This window comes from Lytechinus pictus, chromosome 19, assembly GCF_037042905.1.
Source record: "Lytechinus pictus isolate F3 Inbred chromosome 19, Lp3.0, whole genome shotgun sequence".
In the NCBI taxonomy this organism is placed as follows: domain Eukaryota; kingdom Metazoa; phylum Echinodermata; class Echinoidea; order Temnopleuroida; family Toxopneustidae; genus Lytechinus; species Lytechinus pictus.
In genome coordinates, this window is record NC_087263.1 from 2,094,674 (window position 1) to 2,117,273 (window position 22,600).

A 22,600-nucleotide genomic window follows, 5' to 3' on the forward strand; every position below is an offset into this window, starting at 1 on the left:
GATTAGCCTAACTGAATACATCACATTATTATTATTTCATGCCAGCAGTCTGATGTTACTGTATGTTATCACGTGGGACGGGGGTATGTGTATGTGCCGAGTGAATGGGGGAGATTTTCACTGGAATAATATATTATATCTCTACTGATATATAATAAATATGGTTAGGAAGATATAATGATAGTAAAACCATATTAGCGAGCGAGAATCTAGATAGGGGTCTCTTGGGGGTACGACGTGTCCCCATTCATACTAAAGTGGTACCCTGCACACAATATATACACCCCCCCTTGAAGCAATCATCTTAATTGATCCCTGCAATAATAATAATAATAATTATATAGGGTATTTATATTGCGCACATATCCACCTTGTTATGTGCTCAAGGCGCTCCTATATTACCCGGCTAAGCTGTATTGAGTAAGCACCCATTTTGTTCATGGTGATAGGATGGTATGGGATCAGAGAGAGAGAGAGAGGAAGAGAGAGAGAGAGAGAGAGGGGGGGGGAGAAGGGAGAAAGATCATATCTATCTATAAACATATTGACTTTCGACAATACATTACCATGGTGCAAGGTCATATAACCTGAATAAACACAATAATATTCAGAAGCTGTCTTACCCTTCGATTACTATACGTGATATAGGCACAGCAGCGATGGTATCACCCCCCTGAAGTGTATGCATCCATTTCTAAGCGCCCCCCCCCCTCTCCCGTCCATGCAGGGTCTGAATACATTTGGTAGGCCTATACATGTATTATGGATATCAGGAAACCCCGATTCGAAACGAACTTATCTATTATTAGAGAAGTCCTTTATCCGTCTCTCATCATATTTCTAGGTTAGAAACATGAAAGACAATAGCTTTAATATAAATCGCTCATCAACCCCCCCCCCCCCACTCACCCCTCTCTTTGTCTGGATATCCTAATTCTTACTCCCATCTCTGTGCTACTATTGCTTTTATTTTACCCTCCTCCCCTTCCCCTCATCTCCCCCTCTGTCTCTTGGTCTCTCTTCTCTGCCAATAAATTGTCCTTCAGAGTTATTATCCCCATACCACTGGCGGATCCAGGCCGGCCCGTGCCCCCTCCCCCCCTTTGAGAAGCAAAATTAAAATTTGTGATGTAAAAATGTCATTTGAACAGAGGTGTTTCCCTCTTTTTCTTTGCTTGTCAATTTTTTCGGGTACGAAGTAATCTTAATTTTTTGTTAACCTTTATTCTATTTATTCTGGGGGGCTTGTCAAAATTTTCCTCCGAAAAAATGGGTCCCCATTTTGGAAAATCCTGGATCCGCCCCTGCCCCATACCCTTACCTATCATTCTCAAACTATAACATATCAAACACCATTTCACTAATTCTCTTCAGTTTTCATCAGAAGGCTTCTATTTTTGACTCATTACATCTCTTGCACACTATCCCGGACCAACTACCATCCATCTCCACTGTTTCTCCGTGTACAATACTCACTCACACACTATACCTTCTTCCAGGGTTTTGATGTTGTGGCTGTTGCTGTTGTTAATTAATCTTTGAATGTTACCCCTGGCCCACCCCCCACCCCCCCCCCCCCCCCCCCCATCCTCCAGGCTGTAATACCCAGCATGCACGTGATCTCTCTCGCGTGATGCCTTAGCCCTGACAGGACAAAATCTAATGTTATGATTCACTCATTGTCGTCTGCGTCTATTCTGAGGCTCCCCCAATTACACTTCGCAACGGGGACGCGCTTCCATAGCAACAACCCAAATGAACTTGGTGTTGGTAGCGAATGCGTTTTTTTTTTTCGCCAATGTGCACAAATTGAACGCTCATATTGATAATGATAGCATTGATTGTATGAGCGAGAATTGTTTTTTTTTTTCATATCAGGTTTTATGTTGTATTATAGCAGGTGAACTGTGCATACAGTTGCCAGCGCCAGGTTTGGATATTTGAAAGGGTGTCATTATTGAGGTAGCCAGATAGCATTTGAATCCCGAAGCACTGGTTGGTCTAAAGAATTAATTAAGGATTGTGCATCATTTCATTACACAAACACCTCTCAACTACTAGTACAAGTAAGTTGTGTTGAATATACATCATTTTTATGATAACTACTAATTATTGTGGATAAATTCAGACTGTGTTAAATCGATATTCGAACGACTGTGATCACGACTGTGTGTAAATGCACACACATTTAGCAATATTTACCTGCTGACAATAGTGGAAATTAGATAGCGATCTGTCACTTTGAACTTGCGATTTTCCGAATCGAATTACATACAATGTTTCCCGATGCTGTGCTCATGAAATCGAATTTAAATGTGTATGTGTGAGGTAGGGCGGGTGTGTGTGTGTGTGTGTGGATGGGTTAGGGTTAGCTTGATGTTGAAGCTTGATTTAAAATGGGATGCAATGATAATACATTTAGGTTGATTTCTGTTTTCCTGCAAATCATTTATATAGCCATTTAACATTAATTATTATTGAAATACATAGAGGGTTGGGGACTCACTTGAGTTATTTTCTTTTTTCAGATATAAAAGTATAATTTTAAGGAGTTTCATTCCGTCCTTATTTGCTTTAGTTCTTGGTAAATATATATGTACTTTTTTTGCATATCCTTGTTGATATGAAATGAAGATTTGTATTTTGTTTTGTATTTATCTGCAGTTTATGTAATTCATTTGAATGAAATCCTTAATAAAAACATATTGAAAAAAAAAAAAAAAAAATGGGTGTCAGGTTGTAGGATGTATGTGATGGTGTGTATGTGTGTGTGATGGTGTGTATGTGTGTATGTGTGTGTGTGCAGGCGTTTGTATGTATGTATGGTCAACGCTTTGGACTAGTGGAAGATTGCACACGGTCCACGTTTTATATATACGATTCGCAAATTGGTAACTTCGCCATTATCGTAAGTACGAGGAAATCTTTGATTTTGATTGATCCTTAGCCCTACTACCATCGTAGCTACAATAAACGCAAATTTATTAAGATAGTGATTATTTGTGAAAGGAGGGCCCCCGGGAGGTCAATATAATCTCAAAATTTTCAGCATTTGACTTCATAATATTTGCAAAGCAAATTTATTATATTTACATTCTCTAAGCTAAATAGAATAACAAAGTTATTGATTCCTTCATGATATAAAAGTTTATCTTAAGCAAACTGTATATCTTTCCCACATGTTTAATTTGCACCATAATTTATATACGTGAACATGCGGCATGATGTGCCGAAACTGCACGTGTGGAATGGTTATTGATGTATAGTTGGCATATCTGTAGCTCCTTTTCCATGAGATACAGAGGGCTATGAGATACCATTCCTGGTCAGTATAGGAGATAACGGGTAGAGGTGTTGTGGTTCAGTGAATAAGTCTTTGGACTCTAAACCACAGGGTCTGGTGTTCAAATCCCACCGCGACACGCTCGTTCTTTGGCAAGACGTTTAGCTATACTTATGCCACTCTCCACCCGATTCTTAATTCCTTATTAATTGATTAATAGATTGATTAATATTTTATTGAACTATATCTGAAATTTTTTTATTTAGCGTTTCTCTTCACAGAAACCCCACAACAATTTGACTTTTAGATATAAAAAACAAGAAAAATTAAAAAATAAGACAGATCAGTCAAGCATCATGAATGATACATAAAATGTGATAAAATATCGACTTACCAAAACAATTATATACACAAAGTAGACAATATGAAAATAATAATGATGACACTACATGTTAATGATTTGTGATACAGGAAATACATTTAAGTGCCTCTGTTTAATTTGCCCCTTTGCAATGTAAACTATTTCTAGATACACCTGATCAGCAATATTGTAACTATTAGAATCGATAAAAAGTCTTCTTATTATCAGATATACACATACGAAGTTGTTTGATATTTCTTACAATAAAATACACAATATAACGAGTTATATTACCCGCGTACGTTGTGCAGGTAACTCAACTTTGAAATGTAACTTTCTAAAGTTTACATTCCATATTCAGTTTTAATTTTGTTTTATTTAACTCATCATTCAGTTGGGGGTGTCCTTGACCTTTAACCTATACAAGCATGTAGTCAGCGATCGATGAATGGGAGCACAACAGGGGGCGGGGCTTTATGATTTCATGGGGGTGGAATCATGTGAGCAAATTTTTTTTTGGGGGGAGGGGGTAAGCGCATACGCGTAGGCCTATCTGGTATGTCAGGAAAAGGGGGGTGATACACAAATATGCATATATACGGTGCTTATAAAAATACACTTTGACAATCTCAGATAAAATAAAAAAATTTCATGACATATTTTAACATTTAGATATAATTGGCATAATTATATAAGTCATTTTAAGCGAATGGCGGTATGATGACAACAAAAATTCTGCTTGAATGACCACCACTTACTTCAAAAAAGGTTCGTGAAAATGGCTTGCGCCCCCAAAATTGGAAAGAACTTGTTTATCATGAAGACCACATGTACTTAAGCTAAGAAGATTGATTTGAAGATATTTTACCCCCTTTTTAACCCTTTCCCCTGCAAACTTGCCAAACACGATCCATCAAGCCCCTCCCATTCCCACCTACATGTAGACCATTGTGACATATCTGCTTTAATAGGAGCTGTGAACCACATGGAAATAGGTTTTATTTTGTGTCTTGTCATTCCTTTGTTTCAATTTTCTTGTCATAATTGAGAAAGTGCGGAGAAATGTGAATAAAATGTAAACCCCATCTCAAAGTACAAAACGCAATCAAGAAAAACCGCTTGAGATTTAAAATGAATATTAAGTTTTGTTTTCTTTGATATGTTTCATTTCATGCCCCCTCAGATCCAGTTGTCAAAACAACTTGGGGTTCTAAATTACTTAGGGATAAAATTTTAATTTCCGTAGTAAAGTTGTTCAAACAATCTATAACGTTACATTTTTATTTTCATGGATCAGAAAATACAGGGAAATAATTAAAAAAATGTACTGCGTGGCGAATTCGCTTTATTCTCTTATTCTTTGCATGGACCTATAGGTCCATGTTCTTTGACACAGCGTGAAAATCAGCACTTTTGCGCAAACCAATTTCTACATGCTTTACAAAAGGAGGCAGTCAAGCATGATATTCGGGCAATAATCAAGCTGGCATCTGACAGAAGAGACCGAAATCAAAGAGTTTATGTGGAAAAATATCACCATATTGTATTTTTTTAATTCAAGGACCTTTTCAAAGTATTAACTTTTTATTGATGTGCACTGTATACCCTCATTTACTTGCGCAGATCACAAAACATTCAATATTCTGACTTTGAGAGCGAGCAATGTGAGCGAGATAAAATAGTTGATATAAATTATACAATATAATTATGAGCGCGAAGCGAAAACCTATTACTTGTGAGATATAGATGACATGCAAGGGATGTTTAAAGCACAGTTAGGAGTTTTCATTTATCAGAAATTCTGAAGAAAAAAATTCTTACTGTTTTAATATGATATACATGAAATAATGCCGAAGACAGAATGTAAATGAAGTTATTGCGACTGTCTGAAAAGGGCTCACCTGTCTTGTTTCATTTACTTACGAGTCAAAGTCACTTCAATTCATATCGGTTCCCTTATACTATCTTCAATTTCTATGTACATAAATATTATGATTGACTTCGAACTTTGTGATATTTGACAATGCAATGCTAATTTTGTAAAATAAATTTAGAAAGAAATATCAAATAGCAAAAGGGGTATACTAATAACATTTCGACGGAGTTCCATTCTGCGCATGATCAGAAAAAGGTCATCTGTACTAATCAAAAGTGACATGGCGGTATAATATTTAATGAGACAAGCACCAACTTTGATGTCGTAATTATTCAAATATTTTTTTTGATTTGGGCTTTTCATTAGATCCACAAAAACAACAATGCGTCCACTAGCGACTGGTATTTCACAGTTAGCCAAGTACATTGATGTAACAACATGATAATGCGTTCATAGCAGAAATGCAACAAATACCTTCATAGAGTGTTTATTGTGTACTATTTTAGTCACCTGGTCTATGCGATTTCTGCATCCTGCTATGTAAGGCGTGCTTACATAATATCTTGCTTTGAAATTTGCCTTTCATAATGAAAGAAATGAAAGGTCATTTAACCGAAAAAAGCATATGAGATAACTCCAAACTGGTCTATTATTGTGCGGGGGGGGGGGGGTTAAATGTAATGAAAATGAAAATCACTAATTCAGAGTTACATGTAGAACTGATTGACGTGAAAGCAACGATATTCCTTTTATTCCCTTTTTGTTATGTTCAAAGCTTCCAGGGATGGCTGACAAAGTGTTTTGGTTTTTAAACGGGTTTATTTACATCATTGGTGTCTGTATGGTGTCTGTTGAAAGAAATGAAAGGTCATTTAACCGAAACAAAGCATATGAGATAACTCCAAACCGGTCTATTATTGTGCGGGGGAGGGGGGTTAAATGTGATGAAAATGAAAATCACTTTCAGAGTTACATGTAGAACTGATTGACGTGAAAGCAACGATATTCCTTTTATTCCCTTTTTATTATGTTCAAAGCTTCCAGGGATTGTTGACAAAGTGTACCATCACGTCGTTCTGGTTTTTGAAATGGTTTTATTTACATCATTGGTGTCTGTTGTTACCAGTTGCTAAGGACACATTAGTTGTTTGAGTTCTGTGTTGATGGATACAACATAATATAATGGCGCAGTCACATTTCCCCCGACGACGGCCGTACGAAGAGTCGAAAACAGCCGGTTTATTGATTTATTTTTTCAAACCACCTATATGTATCTGGTACAAATAATGTTTAAACGGCTGTTTTCGATCGTAGGGGGAATGTAACTGCAGCATCAGCTAGCCAGTGCACTTGACTCACTAACGCAACAAGCACACAAATTAAAAGGACCCCAAACCGACCGATGGTATTCCATTGATTATAACGTTTTAACTTTGGTCTGCCTGGTGTCCGTTGTGTCAGTGTGACATGGGCATATCACCGCGCTGCTGCAGGAATTATGTGGAAATAATTGATTGAGAAATAGCTCGCTGATTATTCACCCTTTTGAATGTGCTCCGTGATTGCCATGTTTATCCGGAGAATGTCGAACCAGATCAAGCGGATTCAAGAGAATGATAGAGAAAGGGAGGGAGATAAAGGGCCGGGGCGCTCTAAATCTTTGTTTTTGTATATTAAAACATAGCATATGGCGGCATATCAGCTACATGGCTTTTCTATGCTTTCCGTCCGCCTAATTTCGAGGTAGACCTTTCTGCAGAGGTTCCTTTGACATCAGGGGGGGGGGGGGGGGCTAGGAGGCAATGGACCCCCCCAAAAAAAAATAATAAAAAAAAAAATTAATAAAAAATGGTAATGATGATAATAATCACCACCAAGAAAAAAAGGATATTTTGGAAGACCATGAAGGAGAAAATGGATTACATGATATATATATTTTTTTTAATATTATCATGTCAAAATCTATTACAAATTTAGATGTTTGTGTTAGAAATGTGAAAAAAGTTATCAAGTTTTTTGCTTGGTCGCAACATTTTTTTTACAAATAAGTCTCTCAATATGAGAGTTTCAGTTTTAGATTCAGCTTCATATAATTTCTCATTTATCATAGTACAAAATACGAACGAATTCAACATAGTTAAGAAAGACAGTTTAGAAAGACATCAAATGATGCATACATAAACGCAGCATGTGGATAATACATTTAAAAAGGAGGGGTGGAATGACAGGATATCAACCCAAACCCCCTGCCTAAACAATGTTCAGAAAAAAAATGACAGCGAATTACTAGATTAGTAATACCGTGGACCTACTACAGTAGTAGGTCCATGGTAATACCAATGCATTCTATTTTTTTCCACCAGTATGGGCACCGGGACTAGCAAGGGGAGAAGAGCGGAAGGAAGCGGGCATAGCGGAGGAGGAGGAGGAGAAGGAGGTGGTCATGGTGGTGGAGGTGGAGGAGGAGGTGGATATGGTAGCGAACGGCCGACTGATGACATCTATTCAGAGTGGCTGATCTCGTGGATGAATCACTTAGGGCCTGTGGAGACCTTTGAAGAGGAGAACGATTTAGACGACGATCCCGTACCTGACGGGGGAGAAGGCGGAGGAGGAGCTGAAGGAGGAGGAGCAGCAGCAGCAGGAGGAGGAGATGGAGAGGCAGCAGGATCGGGTGGAACAGGTATGATCATCATGTTATTGAAATATCTTTTATACAGTAATAGAGCAACATAATAAATACGGAATACATTTACTTTGAAACACACTGCACTTTTGAAGACATTCATTCCTCAGACTAAAATCTTGTATTAAATAGATATGTCACACTTTCAGAAGACACGATTTGAGGACCTCACAAATAGGTTTTTGCAAGACATTTCTGCATTTATGGAGACAATCAAATATAAGAATATAATGTTAACGTTACAAAATTGATTTAAAGAGGCGTGTGACAATTAATGATAACCTAATTCATATCAAAATCAACATCATATAAAAACGAATTAGATTACAAATCAATTGAATAAAAAGACAAATGCAGAGGAAGTAGCCTAATTTTTTATTGACCAGTTCGGTTTGGTTGCTATTTTTATGATAATTTCTAACGGGGGGGGGGGGGGGTCGTCAGTGGCTTGAGGTATTCCTAACGAAAGATCATGTATTCATTACATACCCATTGAAAATGTTTTTTAGTCTTCTTTGGAAGACCCCCCCCCCCCCCCTCCAGTTATGGCCGCCATAAGTTGCGGTGATCTGGGCCCCGTCTTACAAACAATTACGATTGACATGATTGATCCAGTGCACTACAACTATGGAAGCCAGCAACGCCAACATCTAAGATACATGTTTGTTCGAAATAGTTTCTGGATATATTCATACAATCATAGTTTTCTTGAAAACTCAGTGTGCTTCTTTTTGTTACAAAGGACATTAATGTGTAAATTTCCTGACGAAAATATTATGACGTTAATGGATTTCCATGTACTTGAGGTTGATCGGATCGGAGAGCTAGAAATTAAAGCAGAAGAAAAGTTCCTTGTACATGTAACCGTCATTTTTATAGCAATAAATCCCCACTATTAGTACTTTTCAATAATGAGAATGAACCTGTCCCTGTGTATGCATACTGAATGGTATTGTTCATACAGGAGAAACTCCAGCTGCAGGTGGAAATGCAGGCGGGGGACAACCGGAGCGTCCAAAGGTGTCATCGCTCAAGATTACCGGTGTTGAACTCAATGTAAGATAAAGTTCGTTGTTAACACCATCATTTTAAGTTGAAGTTATCGACATGGTGAAATTTCATTTAGTAATTTACTGAATAAAATGATTAATATTTATATCGGTCTTATGCATTTGAGTTGCACAGTTTGAAATGCCAAGTTAATCAATTTCTAGATTGTTAAGAAACATTATCTAACATCGCTGGGTATACTTATATTTTTCCTCTTCAATATCGGATCTTGTATTCCTCCTTTTAGCACTTATTCTTTGCATGTGCAGATTTGCTTTGAACGCGTGTGTAAAAATACAGCCCATTAAAACATTTCATTTTATTATTATTATCACCATTATTATCATCATCATTATTATCAATATTATCATTATTATTAATATTATCATCATCATCATCAACACCACAATTAAGAAAAAAAGGGGACGGGTACAAGAATCAGTCTTAGGATATTTGTCTCGGATTTTCACCATTTGAATTGTTTGGTGCTTCGAATTCATGGTGTACCGTGAATAATATGTTTTGATTCTCTCTCTGCCATTCGAACCTAAAATGATATTGCATATTTAAAAAAAATGCATGTCAACGGCTGCAATGAACTATATGATTGGGAACACAGTTAATTGTCTCTTGCTTACCTTTATTCTCTTTATTTGTTTATTCGCTCTCTGCCTTTGAAACCTTAAATGATATTTCATACAAAAAATGCTAATCATGAGCTCCAATTAGGAATGACTGTTGCTTACTTTTTTCTTTGGATTTCTAGTCAAGTTCTAATGGCTTCTTGCACATGACGGATGAGTATGAATATGACGATAAAACCGGTCGAGAACTCATCATCCGGAGGGGCCAGGAGTTCAAAATAGACATCAACCTGAGCAGACCATTCAAACCAAACAAGGAACGCATCATCCTCCAGCTAACAGCTTCTGGTAAACATCAATCTACAGTCCATTATCAGAGTCTTTCTTTCTTTCTTTTTCTTATGCGTCTCTCCTTTTTAGGATATTGATCAGTGTAAAATATAAGTTTTGATCATGTGAAATATGAAGACTTCGCAAAGGCTCGAGGTCAGGTTCGAGGCAAATAATAATTTAGTCTACACATAATTGTATAACTCTTAGCTGTTCGATCAGCATTCATTAGTGTTAGTATGGTGTTTTCCTATCCAATGCTGAATTATAGAAACAATAAAAATTATAATGATCGTGGTTGTTCTTTTGCAGCCAAGTGTCCAAGACCAACGGACGGTACTGTCATAAATCTGGACATCAACGGCACGTACAAAGACGAAAATTGGAGCGCTAAGATGGAATCCTCCGAAGACAAATCCATCAAGGTCACAGTGAACAGCGCCCCCAATGCTATAGTCGGCACTTACAAGGTAACTGTCAAAGTCGAAAATAGCGCCAATGGAATGGAGACGGTGTTCCCTCAAGCGAGAAAGGTCTGGCTTCTCTTCAACCCATGGTGCAAACAAGATGCAGTGTACATGGAAGACAAGGCCGAACGAGATGAGTACGTCATGGCTGACACGGGAAGAATCTGGAGAGGCAGTGAGCGGAACAACCGACCTAAACCCTGGGTTTTTGGCCAGTTTGACCTGGACGTTCACCGGGTGGTCTTTGAGCTCTTGGAGGCACACGTAAAACCGAAGGACAGGCGCAGCGCTGTTAAGGTATCGAGGTGGTTCTCTTACATCATCAATGAGTTTGTCCTGGTGGGCAACTGGAGTGGGAACTACGAAGGGGGGACCAGACCAACGGCATGGAAAGGAAGCGTGAAGATCATCGAAGAGTATGGAACCACCAAGAAGCCTGTCAAGTAAGCTTAATATGTCATGTGTCTTTATGTATATTCAATTTTATGGCCCTATTTTGTGCTCCACTGAACGGCAACGGAGACATGGATTTTTCGACCAATGGATTTCAATATTTCAAACATGTTAATACTAGCTTTAGTCGTGAAATTTTATAATATTTTAAATCTAAATTTGATACCCTTGCCAATGGTTTAAAATGTCCTCATACCGAGTGGTCTAAAACATCTGACTTCATACATGCTAAGCCTTGGGTTCGATTCCCACAACGGCACTATGTCACGTGAAGTGACTTTTTATTATTATTTATTTACCATGTTTACTGCTACTTGAGACACCAAATAAGGGATACATAAACAAGTTATATTTCTTCCCTGACACACTACCTCCTGAACATGACATTCTATCAACATTGTTGTTTTATTGACGAACGGAAAATAATGTTTTAGGCATGATTGATACTACCGTGTACATGTGTTATCTTAAAAAAAGAAAGAAAGTGGGCGCGTCGTGGTCTAGTGGTTCTAACTCTCGCCTTTCAAACAGAGGGTCGTGGGTTCGAATCCTAACCATGGCGTGTTTTCCTTCAGCAAGAAATTTATCCACACTGTGCTGCACTCGACCCAGGTGAGGTGAATAGGTACCCGGCAGGATTAATTCCTTGCATGCACTGAGCGCCAGTGATGGTAGCTCGAGCTAAAGCCGGTGTAATAATAGCAGCGCTTTGTATTATCTGGCAAAAAGCGCTTTATAAATCCAGCTTTTATTATTATTATTATCATTATTAAAGATCGCGAATTCTGTTTATTCCTTGTTTGCAGGTTCGGCCAGTGTTGGGTGTTCTCAGGGGTCTTGACCACCTTCCTTCGCTGTGTTGGGATACCGACCCGTAGCGTCACAAACTTCGACTCAGCTCATGACACAGAACTCAACATGACGATCGACAACTATCAAGACGCCGAAGGCAACGAACTGAGTTCTTCATTTTTCGCCTTTAGGGTAGGAGAAAAGGATAGGGAGAGGTCAACAGCAGATTCTATCTGGAATTTCCACGTTTGGAACGAGTCATGGATGACGAGGAAAGACCTCCATGGCAGTGACTTTGATGGCTGGCAGGCTGTCGATTCAACCCCGCAGGAACTAAGCGAAGGTAGGCCTTGATTTTGTGATACCCTGAAAATTATATACATATGAATTTGTAGCTGAGTCGTGGTAGACCTAATAGTCACGATAGTAGCAGAAATAGTAGTAGTCGTGGCAGTTAGTAATTCAGCATTCACCTCGCAGACGCTTTCTACAACGCACAAATTCATTTGAAAATTCAGGTCATATCACAATGGATACACTGTTAAAAACAGTTATTATTACTGGCAGCTGGGACTCACAAACAGTAGAAACTGTTTTCTTACAATGGGTTAAAAATGAAAGAAAAAACTATCCGGATAACTGTTAAAAAAATTAATAACATTCATTTAACATGAACATCGCCATTATTTTGCAAATACGAACACTATTTATTCGAAAGATACACTGCAATCAATGTAAAACACGATAGTTCGTTGGTATTTTAACAAATACATTTTACTTTGATTTACATTTAACTTGTAATTCTACGTTATATATCACTGCATAAATATGTTTGGTTTGTTAAAGGACAAGTTCACCTCAACAAAAATTTGATTTGAATAAAAAGAGAAAAATCCAACAAGCATACACTGAAAATTTCATCAAAATCGGATGTAAAATAAAAAAGTTATGACATTTTAAAGTTTCGCTTAATTTCACAGATTAGTTATATGCACATCCTGGCTGGTATGCAAATTAGGAGACTATGACGTCATCCACTCTATTTATTTTGTATTTTATTATATGAAATATGAAATATTCTAATTTTTCCCTCATTTTCAAGTGATACAACGATTAATTCATCCCTGAATATGTGGAATTAACATTGTTTAATACTAAATGGTTCAGTCAAGTTGGTCCTTATTGTCAAATCTATAAAAAAAATGAAATATTGTATAATTCAAACAATAAAAAACAAAAGAAATAGTGAGTGATGGACATCATCGACTGACTCACCTAGTAATGCATATCACTGTTTTGTGAAAAATAACCGAAACTTTAAAATGTCATAACTTTCTTATTTTACATCCGATTTTGATGAAATTTTCAACACTCTGCTAGTTTGAGTTTCTCTATTTATTCAAGTCAGCATTTTCCTGGGGTGGACTTGACCTTTAAATAAATGTGTCGTCTGTTTTTAAAAGGTAAACATCCTGTAAATTGACGATTTTCTTTGTTAATTTAATAATATTTTTTACGGTGCAGATTAGAGGTTATTGTCTAACGTTGGTGGACCGGAACAGCACGCCGTCTTGAAATTCGGACCGGAAGGAAAATAATTGCAAATATGTGTATGTCTTTTGTTCCAGAGTCCAGTACGACCCTGATTTCCGACAAAGGCTGCTTTGTTATGAAGGGATTTTGACAAAAGATTATCAGGTTATAGAAACCGTTCATAATTTCAGAGTGAAATTTTTATTCAAAAGTTATTTTTATTCAAAAGTATTTTTTAAAGATTTGTCGTTTATCTTTCCCTGATACGATCATGGACCTATCCACGGAAGATTATTCTATTGTTACTGGGGGTGATGAGTATAAGCCAGTTCACGGTTAGCTCATGATCAACTTTTCTCAAATGACCTTTGTGATTTTTCATTAGGATAAGCACTATCATTTTCAAATGTAGATGTTGCGTAAGCTTTACCGGTAGAGTATTCAAATTCTAAGAACAAAAGGCATTGTATAGACCAGGTGACTAGAATAGTACATCAGGGATAAAGTTTGGAAATCTGTTTTATTGTCTGCCTTTGGCACATTTGACTATTGTTTAGGCTACTGTCAAATACCAGTGATTATGAAGGCTCTATTTATTACTCTTCAGCTTGGATGTGATAAATATTTTGAAAGGAATACACGAATAATCATCAAATCACAAATGCCTATGTCAGTGAATTTGAAAGCCACCTTCATGGTTGTCTCCAATGACCCTTTTCTGCTCGTGCGCAGTTTACAACCGTGAACAGGCTTATTGTCACAGCACCCCCAGTAACAATAGATAATCCTCTGTGGCCAGGTCCATGTATACGATTGTTTTTTTTTTCAAATAATAATCACATTTTTCCACAGGTAAATACCAGTGTGGCCCAGCTCCTCTGAATGCAATCAAACGTGGAATTGTGAACGTAGGATATGATGCAGGGTACGTAAAAATATTCATTTTTTTTCCATATAATATTAAAAAATGTTAAAGAGTAGGTGTGCACTTTGTAGTCATATTCCATCGACTTCTAACTCATCTGCCGGGGGGGGGGGGGAGCTAGAGAATTTATATAATTTCTCTTCGCACTGCGGTTTTATGTAGTTTTATTTGTTTTTCATTTTAATATGTATGTTTTTTATGTGTTACTGTAATACTTTAAAATGTTTTCGTATTGTCTTACTTTAACATGTTTTTTTATGTTCACGGACTTGCTGAAAAGCAGTCTATGATGACTGAATGTAAGTTTTACCGTGATTAAATGAATACAGTACAATATTGTACTAGATTACCTGATAAGATCTTTTCCCGCTATTCAAAGAACCAATTTTACATATAGGCCTACGATCATAACAATGAGAGTGAGTTTTGGCACTGCAACGCAGAATCAATTCTCTCATGCAGAAAATTCATTGAGAAAGTATGTCAAATTACAATGAAAAAAAACTGGTAAGTCTTTGTCAAAAATTGGTGAATCGTAACATCAGGTTTCGAAGCTGAGGAAATATTACAAATATGCCGTTTGTCCATATTCGAGGACGAAGCTGCTGTTTCAATTCATCGATCATCGACAAAGACCTCATTGTCATAAAGGGCATTGGACAATAGATTATCTACGTTCCAGAAAGCGTATGCGTAACTGATATGAAAATGATCTATTATACATTCAAAATTAGGCGTCTTTGATACACGAGTAGTATTTAGATATAATGATAAAAATCCCCAGGGTTAATAATGATATTACTATATCCTCTGGGGGAAGGCGCTATGAGATAATGACGTCATATCTGTTGACTGGTTAACCGTGCAATGTAATTGTTTTTCCTCTTCAAGATTTGTCTTCGGCGAAGTGAATGCAGACAGAGTAACCTGGCTAGTTGAAGCTTACCCTAATCATCGTGAAGGATTGAAATACACACAACTGTCTTGTCAGAAAGACAGCGCCGGTCACGTGATCAGTACGAAACAAGTAGGATCTAAAGAAAGGAATGACGTCACTCTCCTTTATAAATTCAAAGAAGGTAAGAGACTTGAACCGTTTCCATGCAATAGGCAATCCAACCGCCTAAAAGGAGGAAACAAAATGAACGAAAGTTTGACAGAAATTGAAATGAGAGGAATAACTTATGGCTGTTTAAAAAAAAAAAAATGCGATCATGGTCATGATGGTTTGGAATACTTTACGGTCTGGTCGTCCTTTTCTGCTGTTACTTGTTTACCGCATTTAGGAGACGGAAGAGCAATCATATGAAATCACTATTTAATTCGAATTAGGCCTTCATAATTCTGTATTTTCTATGTAATAAACAGCAATTAGTTTGACCAATCGCATGATCGCTTTGCTCTTCATTTAGGCAGTCCTGAAGAACGTGCCGCGGTCGAAGAAGCGGTCAGCAAAGGGATTAACTGCGGACTGTACGATGCAGACGGCATACCAGATGATATATCGGTGAACGTGCAATGCAAGGTATTCATGGATTACAATACTGTCAAGATGCACTACAAAATAAGTGTTCAAATCGTAAAGGAATTGCTTTGGATACTTAGATTTACAATATACATTATGCAATGGCATCATCCTTCCGCCATCTTAGAGGCTGAAGCCGTTGCCGCATGCGTTGGTGATCCGCAGCTGTCGCATCTCTGACAACTTCATTTACGCGTATTCCTATATCCTCTGAGGGAGGGCGCCATGAGATTGTGATGTGCATAATGTCTATTAAGGTAGACAGCAAAGTGCTGTTATCTATCTTAAACGATTATGTTGTACTCAAAAGCCAAAGATGTATACATTAAAGCCAATTATTTTTGCCCGACTTTTATCTCGCTTGTATAGTTGCAAACAGAGGTTATTTCTGTTAATGTGGCGGCGATTATAGCGAGTTGCATTTTCAACGTCAAAAGTTTTATAGGAACTCTGACATTTTTGTGAAAGTTTTTTAGATCCGAAATGCATCCACCATGATTCGACCATGATTCGTAGGGCAGGCTTTGAACTCGTATCTCATCGGAAAGTGGTGTTATATATCCAAAAGTTCATTTCTTTGTTTATTTTTGTTTGTTTTTATTTCTTTATTCATTTAATTATTCATTCATTCATTTTTTATTCAATTATGCATTTGCTTATTTTTTTTAATAAGGATGATCTTTGGATTGGTGATTCTTTCAGCGTCACTATCGAGACGAAAAATGAGAGTGACTACGCCAAGGATATTCACATCAAGACGATCGTTAGCAGCGTCCTATACACAGGTATGGTAATCCAACTGTCACGAATCCCACCACGATTCAAACGGCGTACTTAATCGTGGAGTAATCGTAGTGATCTTATCAGATCGTATTAGATCAGTCGTACCAATCGTATTGATCGTAGAAAATTTTTGAATGGCTCACACATTTTTGCGATCAGTTACGAAATGCCAATCATTGCTTTCGTTAAGGATCACACGAGAGTGAGAATGCGGTATTAGGTAATCCCATTGCCACCATTTACACCACGATTGAAACCCTGGTCTTAAATGTAGAGTAACCGTAGTGATCGTATTAGATCTTACCACAGGGGCCCGTTGCAGAAAGAGTTGTGTTTAAACGCAAGCCAAAAAATCAATCGCAAGTCCCAAATGCGCGCTGTTGATTGGTTGAAAATCAAGTTACGCATGATTTTTAGAGTTGCGATTGATTGCAACTCTTTCTGCAACGGGCCCCAGGGGTCTGTTTGCTGGTTCAAAGCTATTGAGAAGAGTACACCCCCCCCCCCTGATTCTTGCAATCTTCGTAGCTTTTCACTTTACGGGCTTACATCGCCTGGCTTTGAAAAAAACTATATCACAATCAATTTTGTTTTTGTTCCAACAAGTCAGCTAGAAAAGGATTGTTTATTGTCAAGAACGATAAATCCTTGAAGGGGGATAATTTTTATTTTAATAAAATATGTTCAAATGATATCAATATCACGTTAGCACGATTGCATTCATTTGAATTCACACTTATCTCACCCCTCCTCTCTCTCCCTCTCTCTCTCCCTGTAGGTTTACCAAAAGCTACGATCAAAACTGAGGAAACGGGTTATTTTGAGCTGGGCAGCAAAGAGAGCAAGCTCAATGAAGTCCTTGTCGACTACGAGGATTATGGCAGCAAGCTAGATGACGAGGGGATGTTCCTTGTTCATGTCATCGTAAAAGTCAAGGTTTGTTGCTTGTTTATGGGGATTTTTTTTTGTTATATCCCCCATTTTCACCGTTCCATTTTTGCAGGAAATTAGCAAAAAATGCGATTATTATGATTATAGCATTGGGCATTTCCGTCAATCCTCCGCATTCTGTACCGTTTCGTAACCTGGCTTTCGCGGAAGAGAATCGCAAGAACCCACCTTCTGAACCAAAAGTATTTCCATCCTGTTCAACACCTACCTGTGTAATAAATCAAACAATATTTTGTAACTGCCTGTAATAGTAATAGTTATTTTTTGAAGGCGTGCCTTTCTTTACAAAACGGGCGAGCATTGTCCCTTTGATGGTGCCCAATTAACGAATGAAATGGTTCTTGACGGTGTTATATGCTTCCTCTCCGCTTTTTTGCTGCTGGTGGAGGAGGGGGGGGGGGGGTTCATCCTTAAATATTCGCAAATTCAACGGTTATTGGGTGTCAAGGTAATCCGCTGTAAACAGACTGTTGACCGAACTGTGTGGCACCTTTCTTTCCAGGGAGTAGGGGAGGGGGCCGCTCTGTGATTTTCCCGTCGTATTGCAATGAGCTTGTTTGAGCTTTCTACATTCTATATCAATTCTGTGTTTTACCGTGTAGGGAAGCACGAGACCGATCACCAAGCGTGAAAACATTCGACTGAAACAACCTGACCTTGATGTGACAGCGGAAGTTGACGGGTCAAAAGTCGCTCTCACGGCCGAGTTCAAGAACCCATTGAATAAAACCCTAAAGGATTGTGAGTTCTCCGTCGAAGCCCCGAAGCTTGTTAAGCCATTCAAGGTCAAAAGAGAGTGAGTATAGGCCTATAGCAAAAATTGACTAATGCTAAATATGCATCAGTGATGTGCTTCCTAGCCTATGCCTGAAAGACACCAACGTCAAGGACAAGGAGAATGCCAAAGCCTGGTTGACCCAAGCCCGGTGTCTAAAGGGCCAATGACTTTTGCCCTCCGAGGTTAAGGCTAATGATTAGACGTGCGAGGCCAGAGATGTAATTGTATTTTACGAGTCAATAACTCGCCTCCCATTTAACTCGAATTACAAATAAAGCAGTACTGCTTATAGATTAGGAGTAGTAGTAGTGATGTAGTAGTAGTAGTAGTAGTAGTAGTAGTAGTAGTAGTAGTAGTAGTAGTAGTAGTAGTAGTAGTAGTAATAGTAGTAGCAGTAGTAGTAGTAGTAGTAGTAGAAGAAGAAGAGGAAGAAAAAATAGAAGAAGAAGAAGAGGAAGAAAAAATAGAAGAAAAATGGTGTGGTGTGGTAGTTGTAGTATTAGCAGCAGCAGCAGTAGAGGTGGTAGAAGAAATGAGAACTAGTTGATAGTTATGGTAGAAATAGCAGCAATATTAGTAGAATTAGAGTATCAGCAGCAGAAGCGATAGCAGCAACTCTGATAAGTATGAAGAGTATCAATATTACGACCTTATTTTTTTCTTTAAATAATTACTCAAATTTTGTAAAATTTGTCATGCGTGTTTGTCTTTTTAATCCAGGGATATTGGACCCAAAGAGAGTATAACGTTCAAGTACTCATTCCAAGCTCGAACAACTGGACGGAAGACCGTGGTCGTCGAGCTCGATACCCATCTCCTTAAGGACATCGATGGGGAAGTCGATGTTGAAGTCAAGCCCTAAGTCGCCCAAATGGTTGAACGATTTCGTGAATGCCATTGCCGATAAGCCGTACCTATTCCAATATGAGATGTTTTCCTGATTGTATTGTGCATATGCAAGTTTTTCAGTTACCCTCTGAAAGGTAGTTGGGTTACTCAAGGGTAGGAAAAGCAAAGGTTTTTAAGCGCTGTAATATTTAAAGATATCTTTGTTATGTTATACATTCTGCATTGATTTATAAAGGTCTATTCATTAACGGACAAGTCCATCCCAACAAAAAGTTGATTTGAAAAAAAATCCAACAAACATAACCCTGAAAATTTCATCGAAATTCGATGTAAAATAAGAAAGTTATAAAAACAGTTATGCACATCCTGGTCGTTATGCAAATGAAGAGACTGATGACGTCATCCACTCACTATTTATTTTGTATTTTATCATATGAAATATGAAATATTCTAATCTTTTCCTCACTGTCAAGTGAAACAAGGATTAATCTATCTATGAACATGTGGAATTAGCATTGTTTGATGCTACATGGTTCAGTAAAGTTGGTCCTTACTGTCAAATCTGAAAAAAATGAAATATTGTATAATTCAAACGATAGAAAATAAAAGAATTAGTGATTGAGGGACATCATCGAACATCTCATTTGCATGTCACTGAATTGTGCATATCACTGTTTTGTGACAATTAAGCGAAAGTTTAAATTTTCATAACTTTCCCTTTTACATCCGATTTTTAGTTTGATTTTTCTCTATTTATTCAAATCAAAATTTTTTCTGGGGTTGACTTGACATTTAAGGAAGAGGATGCCCATGAAAATTTATATCATAAGGTATATTGGCAACAATACTTTGACTTTATTATCAAATTCTTTTCTACACATTTCATACATCATGTATATTGCGATAGGGTAAAATCCGCCATTTAACCTCCAGATTTCCACAAATCACAACAAACGTAAAATATAGATTTGAAGATTGGTCTTACCAAGAAACAAACGAAACAAATAAAAATGATGATAATATTGATTTTAAAAAGATCCGTCCGTTTTATGCAATATTGATATCACTTAAGCTTCCATTGACTGTAGGCGCTTCACGCTTCAGATCAATCAAAATCCAATTATCGCAAGAAAAATAAGACGTACATAATAAGTTTTTTTCATTCAAAGAGTGATTACGGGGATAATGTATAGAGAGCACATCAGTTTCGATCAACGAATGCAGATTGTGTGCCGTTGCCATCTGGGTACCTTGGTTTCAGTTATATTGAGAACTTTTCGAACCTGGGGCCCGTTGCAGAAAGAGTTGCGTTTAAACGCAAGCCAAAAAATCAATCGCAAGTCCCAAATGCGCACTGTCGATTGGTTGAAAATCAAGTTACGCATGATTTTTAGAGTTGCGATTGATTGCAACTCTTTCTGCAACGGGCCCCTGGTAGAAATATGAGTCAACCTGTTAACGAAAATATTTATTTAAAATGAAGAAAAATCATTCTAAATATAAACCTTGTTTAAGACTATTTCTTATTTTTTAAACCTTGTAATAACTCAATTGTAACCATATCTGACAATTCGAGTATACAAAAATGATGTGAATATAGAATTGATGAAATAATGACATTTTGGCTCTTGGGAATAGATGATGTTTATATCATTGCTGTTTTTTTAATTATATCAATATTATTATCATTAATATTATTAGTATTATTATTATTATTATTATCATTATTATTAGTAGTATTAATATTATTATTATTATTGTGGTTATTATTATTGATATTAATCGCCGCCGTCATAGTAGTAGTAGTATCATAATAATCTTTACAGCTGTTATTATTGTCATAAGGATCAACATTATTGATATCAATACTGTTTTATTCATATCATCTTCCTTGCTCTTGCTATCATTGAAATTACTTTAATCATGATTTCGCATGTTGCATGGTTTCTTTCTCACTAGATTATTTAATACTATTAATAATAATTATTAAAATTGTATCTTTTGGTTCGCCTTAAGATGATTTTCTTTTGCTCAATTTTCTGTAGTGAATGTACATATCCTAGCTTAGACTCTTATGTTGCGATTATTGACATGTAAATATGGATGTGTCCTATTATCTTTCATATGCTTTATTTTCTTTTTTAAAGAAAATGTTCTCTACTCAAGTCTTTCACATATATATATATATATTACAATCATTGTATGAAACATTGCTGCTGACTACGGCATAAAAGCATAATACTGTGTATATACATGTAATATCAGTCAAGCGTATTATCCAAGTCTCGTTTTATGCGTCCAAGCTTCTTATAAAGTTTCTGGAAAAGTGAAATCATGCCAAACGCAAAATATAATTATTTAGATATTTTGGTTTTATGATGGATTTACCTTCGATGTCTGATGATGTATTTATTTATTTATTTATCTACTTTTTTATTTTTTTATTTATTTATTTAATTTCAAAGAGCGAATGATAAGCATCATGAATCTCACGTTTAATGAGGTTTGTCTTATCTGATAATTTCTGAAGTACCAGACGCTCTCCTCTGCTCCTCAAGCAATAAAAATTCAAGGAAAATTGTCAGTTATGATAATCTATCGGATGAAAGATGTTGATGAGACCTTCCCCAGATGTTAAGTTATACGAAGTTTTATGACGTGTACATATTATTTTTTTTCCAAAACAAGATAAAACAAGAAAGTCTGCTCATGTGTTAAACATGATAACGATAATGAAACCCTGGGAACAAATTAGTGAAAAAGGGAAAATCACAGAAAAAACAATGAAAGTTTGAGAAAATAATAAGACAGTTATTAGCATTAAGGTGTTGAGATTACTGATAAGATGGATATCCTCAAATTGGCAATGCGGGCAGGAAGTGTGATGTCACACTTCCCCGTTACTTTTTTATACATATTTCACTTCAATTTTTACTTTAATCAACTTCATCCATGCTGTTGTGCTGTTGTTTCTTTTCATGTGAGGACATGTAAAGCCTATCATGGACAAAGAGTATATAGTATCATTTATAGAATGGACAAAACAATATGTTTTAGGAAATATTTTTTAGTGTGCAAATGAGAGAATTAATGTGACGTCAAAAAATAAAAACTTCAAAAATTCATATACCCAGTATTCTTTGCAGGATGTCCATCAAACTTATACTGTTAAGCAGATTTTGTTTCTGCTTTTTCTGCTTTCTTCTTATGGTGAAATAATTTATGGAACATCCAACTATCGTTTGTATAAAAAGTTGTTTGGTGTAAATATTTTATATGAAAATTTGATTTTTGGCAATACTGAGAGAAAAAAGGTGTTGTGCATTAAATTGTATAAATGTACCGATCGCATCTCTTTCGCTTTATACTTAATG

The 22,600-nt window shown here is 36.8% G+C and overlaps 1 protein-coding gene across 1 annotated transcript; it reads left to right on the top strand.

Moving 5' to 3' along the window:
- The first annotated feature begins 1,807 nt into the window (after window positions 1-1,807).
- LOC129283029 (protein-glutamine gamma-glutamyltransferase 4-like) lies at window positions 1,808-22,351 on the top strand. Its single transcript, XM_054918865.2, has 13 exons — window positions 1,808-2,066; window positions 7,884-8,203; window positions 9,171-9,262; window positions 10,023-10,188; window positions 10,483-11,080; window positions 11,897-12,225; window positions 14,268-14,340; window positions 15,232-15,419; window positions 15,753-15,865; window positions 16,539-16,650; window positions 17,427-17,584; window positions 18,202-18,395; window positions 19,098-22,351. The coding sequence occupies exons 2-13, from the start codon at window positions 7,885-7,887 to the stop codon at window positions 19,237-19,239; spliced, it is 2,484 nt and encodes an 827-aa protein (XP_054774840.2). The 5' UTR covers window positions 1,808-2,066; window position 7,884; the 3' UTR covers window positions 19,240-22,351.
- Window positions 22,352-22,600: the final 249 nt, after the last annotated feature.

Excerpts from the sequence above, each read along its gene's own strand:
- LOC129283029 (XM_054918865.2), top strand. The coding sequence starts at position 7,885 with ATGGGCACCGGGACTAGCAAGGGGAGAAGAGCGGAAGGAAGCGGGCAT. Across the intron at positions 10,189-10,482 it reads CCTCCAGCTAACAGCTTCTG|CCAAGTGTCCAAGACCAACG; the intron begins GTAAACATCAAT and ends GTTCTTTTGCAG. Across the intron at positions 12,226-14,267 it reads CCCGCAGGAACTAAGCGAAG|GTAAATACCAGTGTGGCCCA; the intron begins GTAGGCCTTGAT and ends ATTTTTCCACAG.